Here is a 26,971-nt window from a genome sequence, read left to right as displayed (position 1 = left end):
AAAAGTGTCACAAATTACTATACTATTTCTTCACGTCAAAAATACGTCGTTTGACGTTGCGCATCATTGCAAGGAGATTGCTAACTCCAAATTCAAACCGACAATACGACAATTCACGTACAAGACACGTCTCGTTACGTAGGACAATCCAGTGTCAACATCGTTGATTTAAATTTAAATTTTTAAATTTTGCCCCGAGGGGCGAGTTTATTGGGCAGCGCCACTCATCTTGTGAGTGGACACACCGCCATAGCAGCATGTACACTCCCCAATAGGAAGAAAACCCGCTGGGTTGTTCATCCTGTCACTTGTCACTTACCCAGACACAGCTGGGACTTGCTTAACTGTCTCAAGTGAACAGCTCCTCAAACAAGAAGATTTAACATCTATCAACCCTTAAAAGCTTACGTTATCTTGCGTTCGATGTGTTAAGACATCGTATAAAACGATATCAATTTAGTTGACCGTAAAAAAGGGCCTTCGCAATATAGCAATTATTGCAAAGCGGTACGAGAGGGGGTTTTTACCCACGTGAGACCATGGTCCGAGACCCCTAGCACCTCTATAACCATGGTAGATGGTTACAGCATCTAAACCATGGTTACAGGGGCTAGACCTAAATCTATACCCTTGGTAGGTGGCTGTCTAAACCACTTTAATCATACTTTTAGTCATGGTTAGAGTCGTTTGGACGCTTCTATAACCATCGAAGCGGCTTTGATTGCCCAAAACTCCTTCAGTGGGAAAAGCATTCCGGTAAATGGATGCGCAATTAAAAACATAAAATCCTATGGATACTGAAGAAAATAGGAACGTACCTCGAAATGGAGCGAAGTCCTGTTCCTCGAAGAGATAATTGTCTTACCTGTAATGGGAGAAAAGATAATTACTTGGGCGAAATGCCTATAAATGTGTTTCAATCCTCATACATCAATCACCACATGAATAACCTGTAATGCATATATACATAGAACACAAACGGTGTATATACCCTGAGAGGTGTACAGTGCTTCCCAATGTATGTATACAGTATACTTTAGTCCTGGACAATGAATGGACTCAGTTTGCCTTAGTCCTGGACAAAGCTTAGAACTACAATATATTTGCTGGCTGGTCAGTAAGCTATTGTGGTGGCCTTAATCTCACTAGAGGTTGATAGGCCTCGAATCCGACACCAAACAACACAAGTGAAGGTCACACTTGAGCATCGAGGTGCTACTTACCTTGACAGACGAGGCCACTGGAGTACGTCATCCAGAGAGGTCAAGCTGGGTCACCTGACCCAACACTGCCTGGGATATTCACGCCTCCACAAACCGACGGATTTTTCACTCGGGAAACATCACACTTATCAACTGGCACTCACAAACTCACTCGTCTTGCAAGACGTTTTCAAGTCGCAACGCAATATTAGAAACACTGGACGAGCGACTGATGTTGACACGACGTATGTAATTTTGCTCAACACTAAACTTATCAACAGTCAACACAACACAAACATTTCTCAACACTAAACTTTACACAACACTTAAGTCATGTACGGGAGTTGTGGGGTTTTCCTGCCCCGGTTTCTCGATTAATCCACAATTAATAATTAATTAAATAATAATAATTAAATCCAATAATTAATTAAACAAACTCAAGAACAAGTTATGGAAGCCACTTCTGTCCACTTGGAGTCCTGGTCGAGGACTGGGCCGCGGGGACGCTAAGCCCCGGAACCCTCTCAAGGTAACCGTAGTGTCAGATTCGACAATGTATTGAAACGTCAGAATAGTTCAGTTATAACGCAACAGGTGACGCAAATTATACCGCGACAAGGCATCCAGGCGAAGCAGGAAGAAGTTGAGGCTCACTTTCGTGTAGTAACCGATAAGGGACGTCTAATGTACTTTTAGGATAACGATAAACAAAAGTATCCGCGCCTCTTGTAATACATTATCAATGTAAACAAAAAGATTGTTTACACTACAACTAATTATCCGAACACTTGTTTTTCTCGTTCGTATTCCAGCCCGTCCTCATAAGATTTCCCAAAGTCAAGAAAATAGTAAATTTAAAGTAGTCTCTCCTAATCTACCAAGAGGACCCCAAAACAGAAAACGGGACACTACGTCATTTTCGACAGCCGCTTCCATTTTCTAGTACGACTTTTTCTTTTGCCTTATGTAACGCATACGATCGAAATGCGACGTTTTTTTTGTAAGAGGACGGGGGGAGGGGGAGGGGTCAGATTCACGAAGCAGTTAAGTACTTACGAACGTGTACATCTTTCCTCAATCTTTGACGGCTTTGGTTACATTTATTAAACAGTTTACAAGCATGAAAACTTGCCAATCAACTGTTGTTTTTGATATAAACAGCCTCCTGGTGCTTCGGAGCTTATTAACTGTTTAATAATTGTAAACAAAGCCGTCAAAGAATGAGAAAAGATTTACAGGTTCGTAAGTGCTTATGTAACTGCTTCGTGAATCTGGCCCCAGGTTCGTGAGTGCTTGGATAACTGCTTCGTGAATCTGGCCCCAGGTTCGTGAGTGCTTGGATAACTGCTTCGTGAATCTGGCCCCAGGTTCGTAAGTACTTGCGTAACTGCTTCGTGAATCTGGCCCCAGGTTCGTAAGTGCTTGGGTAACTGCTTCGTGAGTCTAGCCCCAGGTTCGTAAGTGCTTGGGTAACTGCTTCGTGAGTCTGGCCCCAGGTTCGTAAGTACTTGCGTAACTTTCGTGAATCTGGACCCCTGATTGTGTATCCGACAGAAGCGGGGTAATTTTTCTATTTACACTTCACGAAGTCATTGCCACACGCACCACAACACAGCCTTCACAGGCCAAGACACACGCTTGAATGAGGGTGACCCGCTAGGGGGTGGGTATAGGGTTCAGAAAGCCATACTCTCGAGTAGCGAGTGAACTCGCTCGAAGCCGAGTATTGCTTCAATACCCAGCCCCGTCCTCGTTAGTCCAGCTGCCCAAACTTGCAGTTTATGGATGGAAAACAATTTACATACACGACTCGCAATTGATGAATTAGGTGTTTCTCTCCAGTAGTGCTTCGTTTCATAGTTCGAATACTGCTTCGTTCTGCTCGAATAGCAGGTCTGTAAATGCTTCACCCACGTACTTCAAATACGAACAATCGCCAACAGAACCTAAACACCTGACTTTAATTTTAATATATATAATAATATACATTTATGTATGGAGAAATAAACTTGTTTTAATTACCCAGACTATTAAGAATTATTGAATGCGTCTCTGGGGATGGGCGCTGTTGCTATCAGCCTTGTCTGAGGAGCGGTTGTTACCGCCCTATCTTGAGGTTATCTTGAGATGATTTCGGGGCTTAAGTGTCCCCGCGGCCCAGTCCTCGACCAGGCCTCCACCCCCAGGAAGCAGCCTGTGACAGCTGACTAACACCCAGGTACCTATTTTACTACTAGGTAACAGGGGCATAGGGTGAAAGAAACTCTGCCCATTGTTTCTCGTCGGCGCCCGGGATCGAACCCGGGACCACAAGTCCAGTGTGCTCCCCGCTCGGCCGACCGGCTCCTCGGCCCTGGCTCAAATTCAAATTCAAATTCTTTATTCAGGAAAAGTACATACATACTTGATTTATAAACATAAAGTTGGGTTTATAGATAGAGCTAGTACATACAATACCTAAAGCCATTAATACGCATAGCATTTCAGGCAAGCATAGCGTTTTTCAAGCCATTAACCCGTACTCCACCGTCAAGCCAAACAAGTGAGCAACGCTGTATACTCCGAGAAGTATACATATACACACGCTTTTCAGTGTATTATAGCATAAGAGTTTGCTTGTGCACTGGACCATATCCCAGTGTAGATTATACGGATGTGGTTGAGTTTTGTTGAATGTGGTCTGAAAGGCCACCAGTAGTGTTATTTAATAGTCTTTCTCTACGGAGCTTCTATCTTTTTCTACTTGCTTCCATCTTTTTCTGTGTTGCTTCTATCTTTTTCTATGTTGCTTCTATCTTTTTCTATGTTGCTTCTATCTTTTTCTATGTTGCTTCTATCTTTTTCTATGTTGCTTGTATCTTTTTCTATGTTGCTTGTATCTTTTTCTATGTTGCTTCTATCTTTTTCTATGTTGCTTCTATCTTTTTCTATGTTGCTTGTATCTTTTTCTATGTTGCTTGTATCTTTTTCTATGTTGCTTGTATCTTTTTCTATGTTGCTTCTATCTTTTTCTATCTTTTTCTATGTTGTTTCTATCTTTTTCTATGTTGCTTGTATCTTTTTCTATGTTGCTTGTATCTTTTTCTATGTTGCTTCTATCTTTTTCTACGTTGCTTGTATCTTTTTCTATCTTTTTCTATGTTGTTTCTATCTTTTTCTATGTTGCTTCTATCTTTTTCTACGTTGCTTGTATCTTTTTCTATCTTTTTCTATGTTGTTTCTATCTTTTTCTATGTTGCTTCTATCTTTTTCTACTTTGCTTGTATCTTTTTCTACGTTGCTTCTATCTTTCTCTACGTTGCTTTTATCTTTTTCTACGTTGCTTCCTCTCTGGTACAGGTCAGTTCGTACATAAGGCTATTCACCAGGGCCCAGATTCACGAAGCAGTTACGCAAGCACTTATGAACCTGGGGATAGATTCACGAAGCAGTTACGCAAGCACTTACGAACCTGGGGCTAGATTCACGAAGCAGTTACGCAAGCACTTACGAACCTGGGGCCAGATTCACGAAGCGGTTACGCAAGCACTTACGAACGTGTACATCTTTCCTCAATCTTTGACGGCTTTGGTTACATTTATTAAACAGTTTACAAGCATGAAAACTTGCCAATCAACTGTTGTTATTGTTATAAACAGCCTCCTGGTGCTTCGGAGCTCATTAACTGTTTAATAATTGTAAACAAAGTCGCCAAAGATTGAGAAAAGATGTACACAGGTTCGTAAGTGCTTGCGTAACTGCTTCGTGAATCTGGCCCCAGGTTCGTAAGTGCTTGCGTAACTTGCTTCGTGTTTCTGGCCCCAGGTTCGTAAGTGCTTGCGTAACTGCTTCGTGAGTCTGGCCCCAGGTTCGTAAGTGCTTGCGTAACTGCTTCGTGAGTCTGGCCCCAGGTTCGTAAGTGCTTGCGTAACTGCTTCGTGAGTCTGGCCCCTGATGTAGAGGTTTCGTAAGCAAACACACACATTCTTGCTGACGTCTGTGAACCAGTTGACTGCACCTCTCGCTTGCCCAACACTGACCGTTTTAATGACGTATTGTCTTGTGTGTGTGTCTCCAGGCTTGACTGTGTCTTCGTGATTAAGTAACCTGTTGTGGGTCACGACATGCATGGGACCCATACTGGCGTCCCTGTAACGTATGGTCAGTGTTATCAGAACCATCCTGGTCCCTGGGTTCGATTCTGGCACAGGTCAGGATGTTTGACCAGGTTTATCTTGTCACCTTATGCTTCTGTTCACCTAGTAGGTGTTAGGGAGAGGGGGGGGAAGGTTAGTATTTGGCCTTCGGTAACCCTAACATGTCACCTGTGAACAACAATGGAACAGGTTAACCAATTTCATTTGTTTAATATAAATCTTAAGTGAAATGTATTTTCCTTAATTGTTTATGTAGACTGATTGTTAAAATAATATTTCCCAAAAAGCTATTACAAAAAAGTATTTGGGAATTTGGGGAAAAGTTTTGATGGAAGTATTTTTTGGTGAATTTTTTTACTTACAATTTAATTATTTTTTGGTTCGTTTAACAGCTGTACATAAGAATGAGAAAATCAGTCGGAGCTGTGATGTAGATTCGAACCTATGTACTGGGTACTTCCAAGCACAAGCCTTAGACCACTAGACCAAGACGTGGTCAAAAAGACTTGCAACCTGGTAACTCTTACTGGGTGATATACATTACAAAAATGCTAATGAGAAGATTATCTGAGAAAGTTTCCTATCTATGAGCTAAAATAAGGAAGATTAAAGAAAATATTCTTTATTCAATTTTATTTATCAACAAAAATAAAGGAGACGTTTAAGGGGAAATTAATCCAGTATTGACCCGTATGAGGGCTTGGGGCAGACTTGGTCTTGTAGGTCTGCTGGGGTCTTGGTGACGTAGGGAGACCAGTTGGGTCTGCTGGCTAGGCCGGGTCTTCAGTAGCCGTAGGAGGGCTTGGGACAGACCGTCTTGTAGGTCTGCTGGGTCTTGGTGACCGTGTGGTACTCTGGGACCACTTGGGTCTGGTACTGGGTCTTGTATTGCACCTCGGTCTTGGTGACGTACTGGGGGACGTATTCGGTCTTGTACACGGTCTGGTACTGGGTCTGTGTAACGTACTGGGTTTGGTATTTGGTCTGAGTGATGTACTGGGGGACATACTCGGTCTTGGTGACGTATTGGGTCTGGTACTGGGTCTGGTATTTGGTTACGTACTGGGTCTGGTACTGGACTTGGGTCTTGTAGACGGTCTCGGTGACGTACTGAGGAACGTACTGGGTCTCGTACTTGGTCACGTACTGGGTCTGGTACTGGGTCTGGTAGTGTGTGGTGGGAACGACCTGGGTCTTGTACACAGTCGTATACACAGGAACCTGCAGGGAGACCAAACAAATACATTATTTACAACCTGCAGGAAGACCAAACAAACAAATTATTCACAATGTTCTACAACCAATGGAAAATGTTTGCAATTCTTGCAAATGTATGTAAATGTTCTAATTTTAAAAACTTTTCAATTATTTCAAAGCCTTACTACAGACCTGCCCCGGCAGGGACCTGCTGGACTAGCCTCAGTATTGACCTCCCCCAGTACTGACCTACTGGACCTGCCCCAGTACTGACCTGCTGGACCTGCACCAGTACTGACCTGCTGGACCTGTCCCAGTACTGACCTACTGGACCTGCCCCAGTACTGACCAGCTGGACCTGCACCAGTACTGACCTGCTGGACCTGCCCCAGTACTGACCTACTGGACCTGCCCCAGTACTGACCTACTGGACCTACACCAGTACTGACCTGCTGGACCTGCGTCTGGTACTGGGTGACGTACTGGGTCTTGGGGTAGCAGGGGGCGGGTTGGGGGTAGCTGGGGTCAGCCCCCACCGCTGCCACCACACCCAACACCACCACAAATACACTCCAACACATCATCTCGGATCTGAAATAATGTGCAACTAATATATATATGTCTTTTTCTTGAGTAGTCAGTGTTATTTTCTAGTTGTGTATGCCTTCATAGTTTAGAAAATGGTTAGAATTTCCTCAAACTTTGCTTTGACCTTTGTCTCTGCTTAGGGAAGTCGTCTACAAGGCACTTGGAGGCTGGTGACTCTTAATCAAGAGCCGTGACACATTAAGTCATCTTAATGTGCATTAGAAGGCTTGAAGAAGCTTTCAGGCACCTTTAAGACGTCGTCCAAAAGGTGTCTAAGACATAGTTTAAGGGGAATAACTACCTGTTTTTTATATTTTGGAGGCATAGACAATCAGAAACAATCACTTACTACCCACAAACAATAACTGTGTTACATTGTGGCATAAATGAACAGAAATAACAGTATGAATATAACAGAGAATTAAGGAATATTTAAGAATGTTTAAAATATTTTAGAAAATTCTGGTTTTCAAAATAGCCTAACTTGTATCGACACGTTTTGTTTAACCACGTCTATCAATGTTACTAGATAATAGACAATAGATGCAAAACCATTGTGTATTAACAACTAATTTAAGTTCAGTACAATTTCTGTAGGTTTATGAACTAAAGTGTTTAGCCTGAGAATTACACAACCAAACTGTATTTATATATTTTTTAGGGGCCTGACGGCTGAGTGGACAGCGCTCGGTATTCGTAGTCCGGGTTCGATCCCCGGTGGAGGCGGGAACCAATAGGCCTATCAACCTCTGGAGGGTTATTAAGGTCTATCAACCTCTGGAGGGTTATTAAGGTCTATCAACCTCTGGAGGGTTATTAAGGTCTATCAACCTCTGGAGGGTTATTAAGGTCTATCAACCTCTGGAGGGTTATTAAGACCTATCAACCTCTGGAGGGTTATTAAGGTCTATCAACCTCTGGAGGATTATTAAGTCCTATCAACCTCTGGAGGGTTATTAAGGCCTATCAACCTCTGAAGGATTATTAAGTCCTATCAACCTCTGGAGGGTTATTAAGGTCTATCAACCTCTGGAGGGTTATTAAGGCCTATCAATCTCTGGAGGGTTATTAAGGTCTATCAACCTCTGGAGGGTTATTAAGGCCTATCAATCTCTGGAGGGTTATTAAGGTCTATCAATCTCTGGAGGGTTATTAAGGTCTATCAACCTCTGGAGGGTTATTAAGGCCTATCAACCTCTGAAGGGTTATTAAGGCCTATCAACCTCTGGAGGGTTATTAAGGCCTATCAACCTCTGGAAGGTTATTAAGGCCTATCAACCTCTGGAGGGTTATTAAGGCCGTTCAACCTCTGAAGGGTTATTAAGGCCTATCACCCTCTGGAGGGTTATTAAGACCACAACACCTTACTGACCAACCAACAAGTATACTTTAGTCCTGAACATTGTGCAGGACTAAAGTCAATTCAGTGTATACACCGAAAATCTGGATATACACCTCTTAGTGTATATATCTCTCTCCTGAGCCGTGAGTAGAGGTGAACAACAGGTACCTTCTGAGATGCTTTCTCTCCAGCGGCCAGGAGGTGACTGAAGCCCGGAACCCCGTGGCTGGTATTTATAGGCACCAGAACATCGCCGGTGATTGTTCAATGATCAGTGAACAGTGTTCACCTTGCTGAAGATCACTCAAGGTGAGGATGTTCGGCCTCCTTACGCCCATGGTAGGGTGAGGATGTTCACCATATGACGTATTGTGAGAGTTCACAGCATCACTCGGTGTTCACTATTAAATCCGTCAATAGAAGCTAACGGGAATGATGGTGGTCAACCCGTCAAAGATCACCATGAATAAACTTCCCGATGCACAGAATAAATAATCTTAATATCGCTATGACTAACACGCCTCATAGAAATATAGTTCATCATAATGACACCATCAAAACGGCTAAATCTAAATCAAAACCACATGAATCATAGAAACAAATTAAATTAGAACTAGGTAACCCACTTCCCTATATCTCTGTTGTCAAATCGTGACAGTTTTAAGCATTTTAGGTCTGATACAGAACCCACAGACACTTAAAGCATCTCTGTTGTCAAATCGTGACAGTTTTAAGCATTTTAGGTCTGATACAGAACCCACAGACACTTAAAGCATCTCTGTTGTCAAATCGTGACAGTTTTAAGCTCTTTAGGTCTGATACAGAACCCACAGACACTTAAAGCATCTCTGTTGTCAAATCGTGACAGTTTTAAGCATTTTAGGTCTGATACAGAACCCACAGACACTTAAAGCATCTCTGTTGTCAAATCGTGACAGTTTTAAGCTCTTTAGGTCTGATACAGAACCCACAGACACTTAAAGCTTGGACATCGCCAATGTAAGATTCACACTCAAACTAAGATTGTCTTACGTGCGCCAATTGGAGGACATCTTTCATTTGTTTCTCTGTATTTCTCTAAGTGTCTTGGCTTCTGTGTAAGTGTGTTTATTTCTCTGTCTCTCTCTCTCATTCCCTAATTTATCAGCGTTCACTTTCTCCTTTTTTTTTGTATTCTTCCCTTCTCTCTAGTGACAAATTGCGTGGCTCTTATGGCTCAGGCAGAATGCACAATTGCTTAAGTCAATAGTGACTGTGCATTCCTGCCTGGCTCAAGTCCAGTAGCGGCCATATCCGCGTTCCGGCTTGTTCTCTTATACAATACTCTCCAATCAAGATTGTATACATTTCCAAGCACCGAATCGTTCAGATATTCATCACTAAACACTGAATCATTCAGATATTCATTACTAAGCACTGAATGATTCAGATTGTATTCACAACCAAGGCAGTGAATAATTCTGATTGTATTCACAATCAAGGCAATGAATGATTCAGATTGTATGCATTACCAAGCAATGAATGAGTCAGATTGTATTCATTACCAACCAATGAATGATACAGATTGTATTCACAATCAAGCAATGAATGATTCAGATTATATTCATTACCAACCAATGAATAATTCAGATTGTATTCCTTACCAACAATGAATGATTCAGATTGTATTCACAACCAAGCAGTGAATGATACAGATTGTATTCACAACCAAGCAGTGAATGATTCAGATTGTATTCACAACCAAGCAGTGAATGAGTCAGATTGTATTCCTTACCAACCAATGAATGATTCAGTTTGTAGTCACAATCAAGCAATGAATGATTCAGATTGTATTCATTACCAACCACTGAATGATTCAGGTTACATTCATTAACTACAAATGGACATGAACTGACTGAATCAAGGAAATATATTTATAACTTTAATATTTCCTTTCTCCAACTATTTTATTTATAATATAATAACATGTCAAATGCAGGCGATGAGTCACAATAACGTGGCTAAAGTATGTTGACCAGACCACACACACTAGAAGGTGCAAGGGACGACGACGACGTTTCGGTCCGTCCTGGACCATTCTCAAGTGGATTGTGTCGTCGTCCCTTCACCTTCTAGTGTGTGGTCTGGTCAACATGTAAAATATTTCATAATAGTTGCAATTTTATTCCTTGAAGCAAAACCGTATAGAATTTGTTTAATAAAAAACAGAACCAAAAATACATTGCACTTGTATAAATATTTTTTGTAATATATATATATTACAGAATTTGTATTTGACAAAAAAGCAAATTTCATGATCTGGAAACTTAAGTGGCCTAGAAATTACATGATCCTAGAATTTTCCTAGAAGTTTCCTAGAATTACATGATCTGGAAACTTAAGTGGCCTTCGGGTAGGTCAAACCGGTAAAGAATTAAAACAAAGCTAAAGCAACATAGGTATAATGCATGTAAATGTTAGGACCTCTACGGGCTCACCATAGCCTGTGCTACTTGGAACTTTTTGTTCCAGGTAGCGAATCTTTAACAACAACTGTTAGGATAGCTGAGTGGTTTTTTTCAACGTAGCAAATTGTAATCTATTATATGGTGTGTAATGAGGCTGTTTCTGCGTTAACGAGCAAGTTTAATTAAATAGTAATATGATTAGTGTGATATTCAGTACTGCAGGTGTTTGGAAGGTCAGTGTGGAGCATTAGTGGAGCATTCTCACTCTTCTGTAACTGCTGATGTTTGGAAGGTCAGTCTGGAGCATTAGTGGAGCATTCTCACTCTTCTGTAACTGCTGATGTTTGGAAGGTCAGTCTGGAGCATTAGTGGAGCATTCTCACTCTTCTGTAACTGCTGATGTTTGGAAGGTCAGACTGGAGCATTAGTGGAGCATTCTCACTCTTCTGTAACTGCTGATGTTTGGAAGGTCGGTGTGAAGCATTAGTGGAGCATTCTCACTCTTCTTTACTGCAGGTGTTTGGAAGGTCAGTCTGGAGCATTAGTGGAGCATTCTCACTCTTCTGTAACTGCTGATGTTTGGAAGGTCGGTGTGGAGCATTAGTGGAGCATTCTCACTCTTCTTTACTGCAGGTGTTTGGAAGGTCAGTCTGGAGCATTAGTGGAGCATTCTCACTCTTCTATAACTGCTGATGTTTGGAAGGTCAGACTGGAGCATTAGTGGAGCATTCTCACTTCTGTACTGCAGGTGTTTGGAAGGTCAGTGTGGAGCATTCTCACTCTTCTGTACTGCAGGTGTTTGGAAGGTCAGACTGGAGCATTAGCGGAGCATTCTCACTCTTCTGTACTTCAGCTGTTTGGAAGGTCAGACTGGAGCATTAGTGGAGCATTCTCATATCTTCTGTACTACAACTGCTTGGAAGTAAAGTCGGAGCATTAATGGAGCATTCTAAATGTTGATTTCCACAGCTTAAATCAATAATAATGGAATGAAAAATGTCTATATTTCTCATGTCCTTTTTTATTTCAAATGGACATTACAAAATTTACCCATCAAAATTCCTTTGAAAACTTGAATGGGCAGAACATGTTTTGCTAAGGTTTAACTTAGCATCTTCAGAGGCCGAGTAAAAGTCTTAGCAAAACAACTACAACAACATATTGCCTATAGGGGGGAAGGGAACTTATCAGGAGAATGCACCAAGCCATTACAACTCTATAGCACTTGGAAGGGGTCAGGATTAGGATTTGGGATGGGACGGTGGTGATTGAAGGAATCTATATTGCCTGTAGATATGAAGAGAGCAGCAAATATGTCGAAAGAAGATTTAGAAAAGCAGGAAGTGGAACAAAAAATGTACATGTAGATTATAAAAGACAAAAGTGCAATGGTTAGAGCAGTGGGCTCACAACCCACTAGTCCTGGGTTCGATTCCCAGTGAGAGTGGGACATTTATTTACATTTATAACACTTGTCAATGGACAAAAGTGTCCATTGAATATAATAGACCTTGACAAAATTGTGCGTTCGTGTCTTTTGATGATAAAAGTGTATCCAGTTTACACAATAGGCCAAAATAGAACAATACATTTTCAATCATTATTTTATTTAAGCTTATTCTCTAATCTACTCGTAGAGAATCGTCTTTACAGGACTTGGATATACATATATATACATACTACAATATATTATACATATATAATATAGAGAGAAGAGATATCGGTTAGTGTTGTATTAGATGTTATAAATAGTAAGGTTTTCTGGGCCCATGAGATACTATGTTGACTCCTGGCGGTGAACCGTTTGGGAAGGCGCCCTCCGGTCCGCTGGCTGACCGGTCCTTCAGTAGCTGTAGCCGTAGGAGGGCTTGGGGCAGACCGTCTTGTAGGTCTGCTGGGTCTTCGGTGACCGTGTCGGTACTCTGGGACCACTTGGGTCTGGTACTGGGTCTGGTACTGTACCTAGGGTCTTGGTGACGTACTGGGGGACGTATTCGGTCTTGTACACGGTCTGGTACTGGGTCTGTGTAACGTACTGGGTTTGGTATTGGGTCTGAGTGATGTACTGGGGGACATACTCGGTCTTGGTGACGTATTGGGTCTGGTACTGGGTCTGGTATTTGGTTACGTACTGGGTCTGGTACTGGACTTGGGTCTTGTAGACGGTCTCGGTGACGTACTGGGGAACGTACTGGGTCTGGTACTTGGTCACGTACTGGGTCTGGTAGTGTGTGGTGGGGACGACCTGGGTCTTGTACACAGTCGTATACACAGGAACCTGCGGGGAGAAAAACGTATTAAAATCATTTGTATTTTCTTTTCCAGAATGAAAATGTAGACGAAGAATAGTTTTTCTTTCACCTCAAAGTCTAACCGTATTTTGTTTTTGTTTGTTTTCATCCCAATTATTTGTTTGGTTTATAATGTTTTCCAGATTTTATGAATTGTCCTATTTCTGATTTGTTGTAATTGGCCAAGTACTGACCTGCGGGACCTGCCTCAGTACTGACCTACTGGACCTGCCCCAGTACTGACCTACTAAACCTGCCCCAATACTACTGGACCTGCCCCAGTACTGACCTGCTGGACGTGCCCCAGTACTGACCTACTGGACCTACCCCAGTACTGACCTACTGGACCTGCCCCAGTACTGACCTGCTGGACCTGCGTCTGGTACTGGGTGACGTACTGGGTCTTGGGGTAGCAGGGGGCGGGTTGGGGGTAGCTGGGGTCAGCCCCCACCGCTGCCACCACACCCAACACCACCACAAACAAACTTGATGACATCATCTGCTAGAAGAAAATAATCAATACATTAACACACAAAATGAAGATATTTCTGTGTTTCTCATCATGTAGTAATCATCACATTGTCTTGTATAGAAGTGAAGAAGGTAATGAATTTGTAACCCAAGCGCTCACTTGAGGGGTTGTTAGCAGTGCAAGAGCAGGAGAGAGACTGATGATTGTGGCTAGAACGCTCTTGTATATATATAGCGCGGGGGGCTGCTGCACCTTCCTGGGTTGCCAGAGGTGGTGGTGATGGTGACCTTGGAGACGAAGGCTGTGTTAAAGAGCTGTGGTACCATTACCCGGATGATGAGGCGTCGAGCCTCCTAACCCCCCGGGGAACGGGGTCCTCTGGGGGGGAATGACCAGGACCTGGGGGAGCTATATGTGGTTTGGATGGGTTGTGCTGACCACAGTTATATCATAAGAGGTTATACCTTGGGATCCAACCTGCGTCCGTGTGTGTCTGAGGAGTTCAGGGTCGCGGGTTCGATCACAAGATATTACCTCATTATTTTCTCTTTCCTGTGTTTTGTCATGTATGTTCATTTATACTTTCTCAACTTCACTCAGTAATAAAATATTTGTATTCATATATGAAGTAAAACTGTCGTTATTGTAATTGTAACTTGTAATTTTTTTATGTTTTTGTTATGTGTTTTTTTATTCTGTTTATGTGGTTGAAATTTCATATTGAAAAAGGTATTTTGAGATACTGAAGGAACTTAATAATTTTGTGTTCCCACAGGTGCTTTCAAATGTCAGTCTGGAGCATTGGTGGAGCATTCTGAACCTACAGTAACAGAGCTGCTCTCAGTCTGGAGCATTCATCAATCTTCACTACAACAGCTGCTGGCAAGGTCAGTGTAGCATTGTCCCGCACTAAAGCTTATATCAATGATTTCAGAATTAATTATATCCATATACCTCGGCTTCTTCTTCAGTTGGAAAGTAAATTATTAAAAAATAACGTCAAATTTTTTTTCGAGTCTTTTAATGGGCCGAACTTGTTATGCTAAGTTTACACTTAGCATCGTCAGAGGCCGAGGGAAAGGGGATGGAAGAGAAGCACAGCAGTATTGCATGTAGATGTGTCAAGAGAAAGATGATAAGATAAAGTAATTAAGAAGAGAAAGCCTTAAGCCAGGATGATTACGTTCGAGCAAGTACTTCAGTTGTGTGTTGTAACCTGGTCGAGTGCGGCGGTGGTTTGGGTGAAAACTGGCTGGTCTCACTTGGTCGTATGTTGGTAGGACGGACTTGGTCGTATTGTTGGTAGGACGCACTTGGTCGCATTGTTGGTAGGACGTACTTGGTCGTATTGTTGGTAGGACGCACTTGGTGTAAGCTGGCTGTTGATAATTGGATGAGAGTGTTTGATGTGAAGTGTTTCTGGTATATATAGTCTCCAGTTGTCGGTGTAGCTCTCGATTAGTTCAGAGTTGCTGGTCAGGATATCCCTGGTAATGGTGGTCAGGATATCCCTGGTAATGGTGGTCAGGATATCCCTGGTAATGGTGGTCAGGATATCCCTGGTAATGGTGGTCAGGATATCCCTGGTAATGGTGGTCAGGATATCCCTGGTAATGGTGGTCAGGATATCCCTGGTAATGGTGTGGTTGTGTGTGTAGAGATTACATAAACTTTATGCATTGTTAGGCTCATGAAAGATATGTTGAGTGTCATACTTGACACTGTCTTCTTCACCCCGTTGTTGGCACCGAAGTGTCAACAGCAACTCCTTCCCACTGGAGTTTGATGTTAATTTATATCACCAGTGGAACAATTTGTCTCACAGTTCGTCTTACCTCGTCGCGAAGATTAAGGAATGATAATTCTCAGATGAAAGCGCCAAGCTAAAATAATTATATAAGACTTGGGAGGAATATTTTTTCAAAGAGCTGGGATATGAGGACGGAGGGAATGAACGGTACCCAACCACTTGGCCCATCGGGCATCGAACTCTGCTATGCTAGTCGGGATGTCGTCGCCCTACCGACCAGTCATGACACTCCAAAAACCACTCGACACAATTCTTCAGTTGAAGACATTTGCGCTGGAACATTGTTGACCTTGGCACCGTGACCTCTTGCCTGGAGGCCCAGAACATGACAGGTGTCAACAGTTAATGACGTGCTCCTTCTCGAGCACAGGTAATGACACTGTCATGAGTGTCATGACTGAAGGAGCTAATGTGTCACGTGAAGAATTAAGAAAGGAAGAAGCACAAGTGGAATAAAAATATGTAGATGCAGAAGAAGAAGAGAAAGAAGCGCAGTGGTAACCACAGTCGACTCACAACTAACTGGTCCTGGGTGCGATTCCCGAACAGGTCGGGCCGTTAGCTTACCTACATTAACAACACTGTTATTAATGAGTCTACTGACAGTAATAGATCTTGTAAATCTGATCAATGGCATTCAAAAGATACCTTTTATTTCGATGTTATTATTCATATACATAAATAGTCTTCACAACATGCTTTCCGTGTCCATGGAGATAAAAGTGTATACAGTTTATACAATAGGATAAAACTGAATAATAATAAATTGTCAATTCAAATTTTATTTAGACTTGTTTTCTAGTCTACTCGTATATAATCGTTTTAAGGACTTGGATATACATATATATACATATACAATATATTATACATATATAATATAGAGAGAAGAGATATCGGTTAGTGTTGTATTGGATGTTATAAATAGTAAGGTTTTCTGGGCCCATAAGATATCATGTTGACTCCTGACGGTGAGCAGTTTGGGGAGGCGCCCTCCGGTCTGCTGGCTGACCGGTCCTTCAGTAGCTGTAGCCGTAGGAGGGCTTGGGGCAGACCGTCTTGTAGGTCTGCTGGGTCTTGGTGACCGTGTGGTACTCTGGGACCACTTGGGTCTGGTACTGGGTCTGGTACTGTACCAGGGTCTTGGTGACGTACTGGGGGACGTATTCGGTCTTGTACACGGTCTGGTACTGGGTCTGTGTAACGTACTGGGTTTGGTATTGGGTCTGAGTGATGTACTGGGGGACATACTCGGTCTTGGTGACGTATTGGGTCTGGTACTGGGTCTGGTATTTGGTTACGTACTGGGTCTGGTACTGGACTTGGGTCTTGTAGACGGTCTCAGTGACGTACTGGGGAACGTACTGGGTCTGGTACTTGGTCACGTACTGGGTCTGGTACTGGGTCTGATAGAGGGTGGTGGGGACGACCTGGGTCTTGTACACAGTCGTATACACAGGAACCTGCGAGGAGAAAAACGCATTAAAAACATTTATATTTACTTTTCGAAGAATGAAATTGCAGACAAAGGATAGTTTGCCTTTCACTTCAAAGTCTAAACGTATTTTGTATACGTATTTCTTTGTTTTCATCCTAATAATCTGTTTGGTTTATGAGTTCCAGAACTGACGAATTGTCCTATTTCTGATTTATTTTAATTAGCCAAGTACTGACCTGCTCGACCTGTCCCAGTATTGACATAGCCTATTACTGACCTGCTCGACCTGCCTCAGTTCTGACCTGCTCGACCTGCCCCAGTAATGACCTGCTCGACCTGCCTCAGTACTGACCTACTGGACCTGCCCCAGTACTGACCTGCTTTACCTGCACCAGTACTGACCGACTGGACCTGCCCCAGTACTGACCTGCTCTACCTGCACCAGTACTGACCGACTGGACCTGCTCCAGTATTGACCTACTGGACCTGCCCCAGTACTGACCTGCTGGACCTGCCCCAGTACTGACCTGCTGGACCTGCCCCAGTACTGACCTGCTGGACCTGCCCCAGTACTGACCTGCTGGACCTACCCCAGTACTGACCTACTGGACCTGCACCAGTACTGACCTGCTGGACCTGCCCCAGTACTGACCTGCTGGACCTGCGTCTGGTACTGGGTGACGTACTGGGTCTTGGGGTAGCAGGGGGCGGGTTGGGGGTAGCTGGGGTCAGCCCCCACCGCTGCCACCACACCCAACACCACCACAAACAAACTTGATGACATCATCTGCTAGAAGAAAATAATCAATACATAAACACACAAAAAAGAAGATATTTCTACGTGTTTCTCATCATGTAGTAATCATCACATTGTCTTGTATAGAAGTGAAGAAGGTAATGAATATGTAACCCAAGCGCTCACTTGAGGGGTTGTTAGCAGTGCAAGAGCAGGAGAGAGACTGATGATTGTGGCTAGAACGCTCTTGTATATATATAGCGCGGGGGGCTGCTGCACCTTCCTGGGTTGCCAGAGGTGGTGGTGATGGTGACCTTGGAGACGAAGGCTGTGTTAAAGAGCTGTGGGACCATTACCCGGATGATGAGGCGTCGAGCCTCCCAACCCCCCGGGGAACGGGGTCCTCTGGGGGGAATGACCAGGACCTGGGGGAGCTATATGTTGTTTTGGATGGGTTGTGCTGACCACAGTTACATCACAAGAGGTTGTACCTTGGGATCCAACCTGCGTCCGTGACTATGTCTGAGGAGTCCAGGGACGCGGGTTCGATCACAAGATATTACCTCATTATTTTCTCATTGCTGTGTTCATGTGATGTATTTCTGTTCATTTATACTTCTCAACTTCACTAAATAAATAAATATTTGTATCGATATATCAAGTAAAACAGTTGTTTTTATTTGTAATTGTAACTTATAATTATTTTGTTATGTTTTTGTTGTTGTTTTATGGTTTTCTTTATTCTGTTTATGTGGTTGAAATTTCAAATTGAAAAAAGGTATTTTGAGATACTGAAGGAAATTAATAATTTTGTGTTCCCACAGGTGCTTTCAAATGTCAGTCTGGAGCATTGGTGGAGCATTCTGAACCTATAGTACCACAGCTGTTCTCAGTCTGGAAGATTAGTGGAGCATTCTGAACCTATAATCCCATAGCTGCTCTCAGTCTGGAGCATTAGTGGGGCATTCTGAACTATCAGTACCACACCTGGTCTCAGTCTGGAGCATTCATCAATCTTCACTACCACAGCTGCTGGCAAGGTCAGTGTAGCATTGTCCCGCACTAAAGCTTACATCAATGATTTCAGAATTAATTATATCCATATACCTCGGCTTGTTCTTCATTTGGAAAGTAAATTATTAAAAAATAACGTCAAATTTGTTTTCGAATCTTTTAATGGGCCGAACTTGTTATGCTAAGTTTACACTTAGCATCGTCAGAGGCCGAGGGAAAGGGGATGGAAGAGAAGCACAGCAGTATTGCATGTAGATGTGTCAAGAGAAAGATGATAAGATAAAGTAATTAAGAAGAGAAAGCCTTAAGCCAGGATGATTACGTTCGAACAAGTACTTCAGTTGTGTGTTGTAACCTGGTCGAGTGCGGCGGTGGTTTGGGTGAAAACTGGCTGGTCTCACTTGGTCGTGTTGTTGGTAGGACGGACTGGGGCTTATTGTTGGTAGGACGTACTTGGTCGTATTCTTGGTAGGACGCACTTGGTCGTATTGTTGGTAGGACGTACTTGGTCGTATTTTTGGTAGGACGTATTTGGTCGTATTGTTGGTAGGACGTATTTGGTCGTATTGTTGGTAGGACGTACATGGTCGTATTGTTGGTAGGACGTACTTGGTCTTATTGTTGGTAGGACGCACTTGGTCGTATTGTTGGTAGGACGTACTTGGTCGTATTGTTGGTAGGACGCACTTGGTGTAAGCTGGCTGTTGATAATTGGATGAGAGTGTTTGATGTGAAGTGCTTCTGGTATATATAGTCTCCAGTAGTCGGTGTAGCTCTCGTTTAGTTCAGAGTTGCTGGTCAGGATATCCCTGGTAATGGTGGTCAGGATATCCCTGGTAATGGTGGTCAGGATATCCCTGGTAATGGTGTGGTTGTGTGTAGAGATTACATAAACTTTATGTATTGTTAGGCTCATGAAAGATATGTTGAGTGTCATACTTGACACTGTCCTCTTCACCCCGTCGTTGGCACCAAAGTGTCTACAGCAACTCCTTCCCACTGGAGTTTGATGTTAATTTATATCACCAGAGGAATAATTTGTCTCACAGTTCGTCTTACCTCGTCGCGAAGATTAAGGAATGGCAATTCCCAGCACAAAGCGCCAAATTAAAATAAGTATATAGCACTTGAAAGGAATATTGGGACAAGGGGCTGGAATATGAGGACGGAGGGAATGAACGGTGCCCAACTACTTGGCCCATCGGGCATCGAACTCCGCTCTGCTAGACGCGATGTCGTCGCCCTACCGACCAGTCATGACACTCCAGAAACCACTCGACACAATTCTTCAGTTGAAGACATTTGCGCTGGAACATTGTTGACCTTGACACCGTGACCTCTTGCCTGGAGGCCCAGAACATGACAGGTGTCAACAGTTAATGACGTGCTCCTTCTCGAGCACAGGTAATGACACTGTCATGAGTGTCATGACTGAAGGAGCTAATGTGTCACGTGAAGAATTAAGAAAGGAAGAAGCACAAGTGGAATAAAAATATGTAGATGCAGAAGAAGAAGAGAAAGAAGCGCAGTGGTAACCACAGTCTGCTTACAACTAACTGGTCCTGGGTGCGATTCCCGAACAGGTCGGGCCGTTAGCTTACCTGCATTAACAACACTGTTATTAATGAGTCTACTGACAGTAATAGATCTTGTAAATCTGATCAATGGCATTCAAAAGATACCTTTTATTTCGATGTTATTATTCATATACATAAATAGTCTTCACAACATGCTTTCCGTGTCCATGGAGATAAAAGTGTATACATTTTATACAATAGGATAAAACTGAATAATAATAAATTGTCAATTCAAATTTTATTTAGACTTGTTTTCTAGTCTACTCGTATATAATCGTCATTCAGGACTTGGATATACATATATATACATATACAATATATTATTCATATATAATATAGAGAGAAGAGATATCGGTTAGTGTTGTATTCGATGTTATAAATAGTAAGGTTTTCTGGGCCCATAAGATATCATGTTGACTCCTGACGGTGAACAGTTTGAGGAGGCGCCCTCCGGTCTGCTGGCTGACCGGTCCTTCAGTAGCTGTAGCCGTAGGAGGGCTTGGGACAGACCGTCTTGTAGGTCTGCTGGGTCTTGGTGACCGTGTGGTACTCTGGGACCACTTGGGTCTGGTACTGGGTCTGGTACTGTACCAGGGTCTTGGTGACGTACTGGGGGACGTATTCGGTCTTGTACACGGTCTGGTACTGGGTCTGTGTAACGTACTGGGTTTGGTATTGGGTCTGAGTGATGTACTGGGGGACATACTCGGTCTTGGTGACGTATTGGGTCTGGTACTGGGTCTGGTATTTGGTTACGTACTGGGTCTGGTATTGGACTTGGGTCTTGTAGACGGTCTCGGTGACGTACTGGGGAACGTACTGGGTCTGGTACTTGGTCACGTACTGGGTCTGGTACTGGGTCTGGTAGTGTGTGGTGGGGACGACCTGGGTCTTGTACACAGTCGTATACACAGGAACCTGCCAGGAGAAAAACGCATTAAAAACATTGTATATACTTCTCCAGAATGAAAATGTAGACAAAGAATAGTTTGTCTTTCACTTTAAAGTCTAACCGTATTTTGTTTTTTTTGTTCCCATCCCAATTATTTGTTTAGTTTATAATGTTTTCCATATTTGATGAATTGTCCTATTTCTGATTTGTTGTAATTGGCCAAATACTGACCTGCGGGACCTGCCCCAGTACTGACCTGCTGGACCTGACTCAGTACTGACCTGCTGGACCTGCCCCAGTACTGACCTGCTGGACCTGCCCCAGTACTGACCTGCTCTACCTGCACCAGTACTGACCGACTGGACCTGCCCCAGTACTGACCTGCTGGACCTGCCCCAGTACTGACCTGCTCTACCTGCACCAGTACTGACCGACTGGACCTGCCCCAGTACTGACCTGCTGGACCTGCGTCTGGTACTGGGTGACGTACTGGGTCTTGGGGTAGCAGGGGGCGGATTGGGGGTAGCTGGGGTCAGCCCCCACCGCTGCCACCACACCCAACACCACCACAAACAAACTTGATGACATCATCTGCTAGAAGAAAATAATCAATACATTAACACACAAAATGAAGATATTTCTGTGTTTCTCATCATGTAGTAATCATCACATTGTCTTGTATAGAAGTGAAGAAGGTAATGAATATGTAACCCAAGCGCTCACTTGAGGGGTTGTTAGCAGTGCAAGAGCAGGAGAGAGACTGATGATTGTGGCTAGAACGCTATTGTATATATATAGTGCGGGGGGCTGCTGCACCTTCCTGGGTTGCCAGAGGTGGTGGTGATGGTGACCTTGGAGACGAAGGCTGTGTTAAAGAGCTGTGGTACCATTACCCGGATGATGAGGCGTCGAGCCTCCTAACCCCCCGGGGAACGGGGTCCTCTGGGGGGGAATGACCAGGACCTGGGGGAGCTATATGTGGTTTGGATGGGTTGTGCTGACCACAGTTATATCATAAGAGGTTATACCTTGGGATCCAACCTGCGTCCGTGTGTGTCTGAGGAGTTCAGGGTCGCGGGTTCAATCACAAGATATTACCTCATTATTTTCTCATTCCTGTGTTTTGTCATGTATGTTCATTTATACTTTCTCAACTTCACTCAGTAATAAAATATTTGTATTCATATTTGAAGTAAAACTGTCGTTATTGTAATTGTAACTTGTAATTTTTTTATGTTTTTGTTATGTGTTTTTTTTTATTCTGTTTATGTGGTTGAAATTTCATATTGAAAAAGAGATTTTGAGATACTGAAGGAACTTAATAATTTTGTGTTCCCACAGGTGCTTTCAAATGTCAGTCTGGAGCATTGGTGGAGCATTCTGAACCTATAGTACCACAGCTGTTCTCAGTCTGGAAGATTAGTGGAGCATTCTGAACCTATAATCCCATAGCTGCTCTCAGTCTGGAGCATTAGTGGGGCATTCTGAACTATCAGTACCACACCTGGTCTCAGTCTGGAGCATTAGTGGGGCAATCCGGACTGTCAGTACCACACCTGGTCTCAGTCTGGAGCATTCATCAATCTTCACTACCACAGCTGCTGGCAAGGTCAGTGTAGCATTGTCCCGCACTAAAGCTTATATCAATGATTTCAGAATTAATTATATCCATATACCTCGGCTTCTTCTTCAGTTGGAAAGTAAATTATTAAAAAATAACGTCAAATTTGTTTTCGAATCTTTTAATGGGCCGAACTTGTTATGCTAAGTTTACACTTAGCATCGTCAGAGGCCGAGGGAAAGGGGATGGAAGAGAAGCACAGCAGTATTGCATGTAGCTGTGTCAAGAGAAAGATGGTAAGATGAAATAATTAAGAAGCGAAAGCCTTAAGCCAGGATGATTACGTTCGAACAAGTACTTCAGTTGTGTGTTGTAACCTGGTCGAGTGCGGCGGTGGTTTGGGTGAAAACTGGCTGGTTCCACTTGGTCGTATTGTTGGTAGGACGCACTTGGTCGTATTGTTGGTAGGACGTACTTGGTCGTATTGTTGGACGTACTTGGTAGTATTGTTGGTAGGACGTACTTGGTCGTAATGTTGGTAGGACGTACTTGGTCGTATTGTTGGTGGGACGCACTTGGTCGTATTGTTGGTAGGACGTACTTGGTCGTATTGTTGGTAGGACGTACTTGGTCGTAATGTTGGTAGGACGTACTTGGTCGTATTGTTGGTAGGACGTACTTGGTCGCATTGTTGGTAGGACGTACTTGGTCGTATTGTTGGTAGGACGGACTTGGTGTAAGCTGGCTGTTGATAATTGGATGAGAGTGTTTGATGTGAAGTGCTTCTGGTATATATAGTCTCCAGTTGTCGGTGTAGCTCTCGATTAGTTCAGAGTTGCTGGTCAGGATATCCCTGGTAATGGTGGTCAGGATATCCCTGGTAATGGTGGTCAGGATATCCCTGGTAATGGTGGTCAGGATATCCCTGGTAATGGTGGTCAGGATATCCCTGGTAATGGTGTGGTTGTGTGTGTAGAGATTACATAAACTTTATGTATTGTTAGGCTCATGAAAGATATGTTGAGTGTCATACTTGACACTGTCCTCTTCACCCCGTCGTTGGCACCAAAGTGTCTACAGCAACTCCTTCCCACTGGAGTTTGATGCTAATTTATATCACCAGAGGAATAATTTGTCTCACAGTTCGTCTTACCTCGTCGCGAAGATTAAGGAATGGTAATTCTCAGATGAAAGCGCCAAGCTAAAATAATTATATAAGACTTGGGTGGAATATTTTTTCAAAGAGCTGGGATATGAGGACGGAGGGAATGAACGGTACCCAACCACTTGGCCCATCGGGCATCGAACTCTGCTATGCTAGTCGGGATGTCGTCGCCCTACCGACCAGTCTAGACACTCCAAAAACCACTCGACACAATTCTTCAGTTGAAGACATTTGCGCTGGAACATTGTTGACCTTGGCACCGTGACCTCTTGCCTGGAGGCCCAGAACATGACAGGTGTCAACAGTTAATGACGTGCTCCTTCTCGAGCACAGGTAATGACACTGTCATGAGTGTCATGACTGGAGGAGCTAATGTGTCACGTGAAGAATTAAGAAAGGAAGAAGCACAAGTGGAATAAAAATATGTAGATGCAGAAGAAGAGAAAGAAGCCCAGTGGTAACCACAGTCTGCTTACAACTAACTGGTCCTGGGTGCGATTCCCGAGCAGGTCGGCCCGTTATCTTACCTACATTAACAACACTGTCATTAATGAGTCTACTGACAGTAATAGATCTTGTGAATCTGATCAATGGCATTCAAAAGATTCCTTTTATTTCGATGTTATTATTCATATATTTGAAAGTCTTCACAACATGCTTTTCGTGTCCATGGAGATAAAAGTGTATACATTTTATACAATAGGATAAAACTGAATAATAATAAATTGTCAATTCAAATTTTATTTAGACTTGTTTTCTAGTCTACTCGCATATAATCGTTTTACAGGAGTTGGATATACATATATATACATATACAATATATTATACATATATAATATAGAGAGAAGAGATATCGGTTAGTGTTGTATTAGATGTTATAAATAGTAAGGTTTTCTGGGCCCATAAGATATCATGTTGACTCCTGACGGTGACAGTTTGGGGGAGGCGCCCTCCGGTCTGCTGGCTGACCGGTCCTTCAGTAGCTGTAGCCGTAGGAGGGCTTGGGGCAGACCGTCTTGTAGGTCTGCTGGGTCTTGGTGACCGTGTGGTACTCTGGGACCACTTGGGTCTGGTACTGGGTCTGGTACTGTACCAGGGTCTTGGTGACGTACTGGGGGACGTATTCGGTCTTGTACACGGTCTGGTACTGGGTCTGTGTAACGTACTGGGTTTGGTATTGGGTCTGAGTGATGTACTGGGGGACATACTCGGTCTTGGTGACGTATTGGGTCTGGTACTGGGTCTGGTATTTGGTTACGTACTGGGTCTGGTACTGGACTTGGGTCTTGTAGACGGTCTCGGTGACGTACTGGGGAACGTACTGGGTCTGGTACTTGGTCACGTACTGGGTCTGGTACTGGGTCTGGTAGTGTGTGGTGGGGACGACCTGGGTCTTGTACACAGTCGTATACACAGGAACCTGCGAGGAGAAAAACGCATTAAAAACATTGTATATACTTCTCCAGAATGAAAATGTAGACAAAGAATAGTTTGTCTTTCACTTTAACGTCTAACCGTATTTTGTTTTTGTTTTTTTTCATCCCAATTATTTGTTTGGTTTATAATGTTTTCCAGATTTGATGAATTGTCCTATTTCTGATTTGTTGTAATTGGCCAAATACTGACCTGCGGGACCTGCCTCAGTACTGACCTGCTGGACCTGGCTCAGTACTGACCTGCTGGACCTGCCCCAGTACTGACCTGCTGGACCTGCCCCAGTACTGACCTGCTGGACCTGCCCCAGTACTGACCTGCTGGACCTGCCCCAGTACTGACCTGCTGGACCTGCCCCAGTACTGACCTGCGGGACCTGCCTCAGTACTGACCTGCTGGACCTGGCTCAGTACTGACCTGCTGGACCTGCCCCAGTACTGACCTGCTGGACCTGCCCCAGTACTGACCTGCTCTACCTGCACCAGTACTGACCTACTGGACCTGCCCCAGTACTGACCTGCTGGACCTGCGTCTGGTACTGGGTGACGTACTGGGTCTTGGGGTAGCAGGGGGCGGGTTGGGGGTAGCTGGGGTCAGCCCCCACCGCTGCCACCACACCCAACACCACCACAAACAAACTTGATGACATCATCTGCCAGAAGAAAATAATCAATACATAAACACACTAAAAAGAAGATATTTCTACGTGTTTCTCATCATGTAGTAATCATCACATTGTCTTGTATAGAAGTGAAGAAGGTAATGAATATGTAACCCAAGCGCTCACTTGAGGGGTTGTTAGCAGTGCAAGAGCAGGAGAGAGACTGATGATTGTGGCTAGAACGCTCTTGTATATATATAGCGCGGGGGGCTGCTGCACCTTCCTGGGTTGCCAGAGGTGGTGGTGATGGTGACCTTGGAGACGAAGGCTGTGTTAAAGAGCTGTGGTACCATTACCCGGATGATGAGGCGTCGAGCCTCCTAACCCCCCGGGGAACGGGGTCCTCTGGGGGGATGACAAGGACCTGGGGGAGCTATATGTGGTTTGGATGGGTTGTGCTGACCACAGTTATATCACAAGAGGTTATACCTTGGGATCTAACCCGCATCCGTGCCTGTGTCTGAGGCGTCCAGGGACGCGGATTCGATCCCAAGTTATTACCTCAATATTTTCTCATTGTATTGCTGTGTTTACGTGATATATTTCTGTTCATTTATGCTTCTCAACTTCACTCAACAAAGAAGTATTTGTAGCGATATATGAAGTAAAACAGTTGTTTTTATTTGTATTTGTAACTTGTAATAATTTTGTTATATTTTTGTTGTTTAATGGTTTTTCTTTATTCTGTTTGTGGTTTAAATTTCATTTTGAAAAAAAACAAAAAAAATTGAGATACTGAAGGAAATTAATAATTTTGTGTTACCACAGGTGCTTTCAAATATCAGTCTGGAGCATTGGTGGAGCATTCTGAACCATCAGTAACAGACCTGCTCCCAGTCTAGAGGATTAGAGGAGCATTCTGAATCTACAGTACCGCAGCTGCTCTCAGTCTGGAGCATTCATCAATCTTCACTACTACAGTTGCTTGCGAGGTCAGTGTAGCATTGTCCCGCACTAAAGCTTATATCAGTGATTCCAGAATTAATTATATGCATATACCTCAGCTTCTTC

The 26,971-nt window shown here is 43.5% G+C and overlaps 4 protein-coding genes and 1 pseudogene across 4 annotated transcripts; all 5 read right to left on the bottom strand.

Moving 5' to 3' along the window:
• Window positions 1-5,956: 5,956 nt before the first annotated feature.
• LOC123746450 (adhesive plaque matrix protein-like) lies at window positions 5,957-7,119 on the bottom strand. Its single transcript, XM_045727979.2, has 2 exons — window positions 6,985-7,119; window positions 5,957-6,559 (listed from the first exon to the last, which is right to left on the bottom strand). Exons 1-2 carry the CDS (start codon window positions 7,117-7,119, stop codon window positions 6,122-6,124), a joined length of 573 nt encoding a protein of 190 aa, XP_045583935.2. The 3' UTR covers window positions 5,957-6,121.
• Window positions 7,120-12,755: 5,636 nt separating this feature from the next.
• LOC123746449 (adhesive plaque matrix protein-like) lies at window positions 12,756-13,862 on the bottom strand (annotated as a pseudogene).
• Window positions 13,863-16,251: 2,389 nt separating this feature from the next.
• Window positions 16,252-17,870, bottom strand: LOC123746579 (adhesive plaque matrix protein-like). The gene is made up of 3 exons (XM_045728192.2): window positions 17,843-17,870; window positions 17,573-17,707; window positions 16,252-16,945 (listed from the first exon to the last, which is right to left on the bottom strand). Exons 2-3 carry the CDS (start codon window positions 17,705-17,707, stop codon window positions 16,502-16,504), a joined length of 579 nt encoding a protein of 192 aa, XP_045584148.1. The 5' UTR covers window positions 17,843-17,870; the 3' UTR covers window positions 16,252-16,501.
• A 2,598-nt stretch (window positions 17,871-20,468) lies between these two features.
• Window positions 20,469-21,730, bottom strand: LOC123746574 (adhesive plaque matrix protein-like). The gene is made up of 2 exons (XM_045728188.2): window positions 21,596-21,730; window positions 20,469-21,165 (listed from the first exon to the last, which is right to left on the bottom strand). The coding sequence occupies exons 1-2, from the start codon at window positions 21,728-21,730 to the stop codon at window positions 20,722-20,724; spliced, it is 579 nt and encodes a 192-aa protein (XP_045584144.1). The 3' UTR covers window positions 20,469-20,721.
• Window positions 21,731-24,785: 3,055 nt separating this feature from the next.
• On the bottom strand, window positions 24,786-26,114 carry LOC123746577 (adhesive plaque matrix protein-like). The gene is made up of 3 exons (XM_045728191.2): window positions 26,087-26,114; window positions 25,817-25,951; window positions 24,786-25,285 (listed from the first exon to the last, which is right to left on the bottom strand). Exons 2-3 carry the CDS (start codon window positions 25,949-25,951, stop codon window positions 24,842-24,844), a joined length of 579 nt encoding a protein of 192 aa, XP_045584147.1. The 5' UTR covers window positions 26,087-26,114; the 3' UTR covers window positions 24,786-24,841.
• Between the last annotated feature and the right edge of the window lie 857 nt (window positions 26,115-26,971).

The sequence above is a fragment of the Procambarus clarkii genome, chromosome 90 (assembly GCF_040958095.1).
Source record: "Procambarus clarkii isolate CNS0578487 chromosome 90, FALCON_Pclarkii_2.0, whole genome shotgun sequence".
Lineage (NCBI taxonomy): Eukaryota > Metazoa > Arthropoda > Malacostraca > Decapoda > Cambaridae > Procambarus > Procambarus clarkii.
Note: the sequence above shows the minus strand (reverse complement) of the source record. Positions and strands in the feature narration are given on the sequence as shown.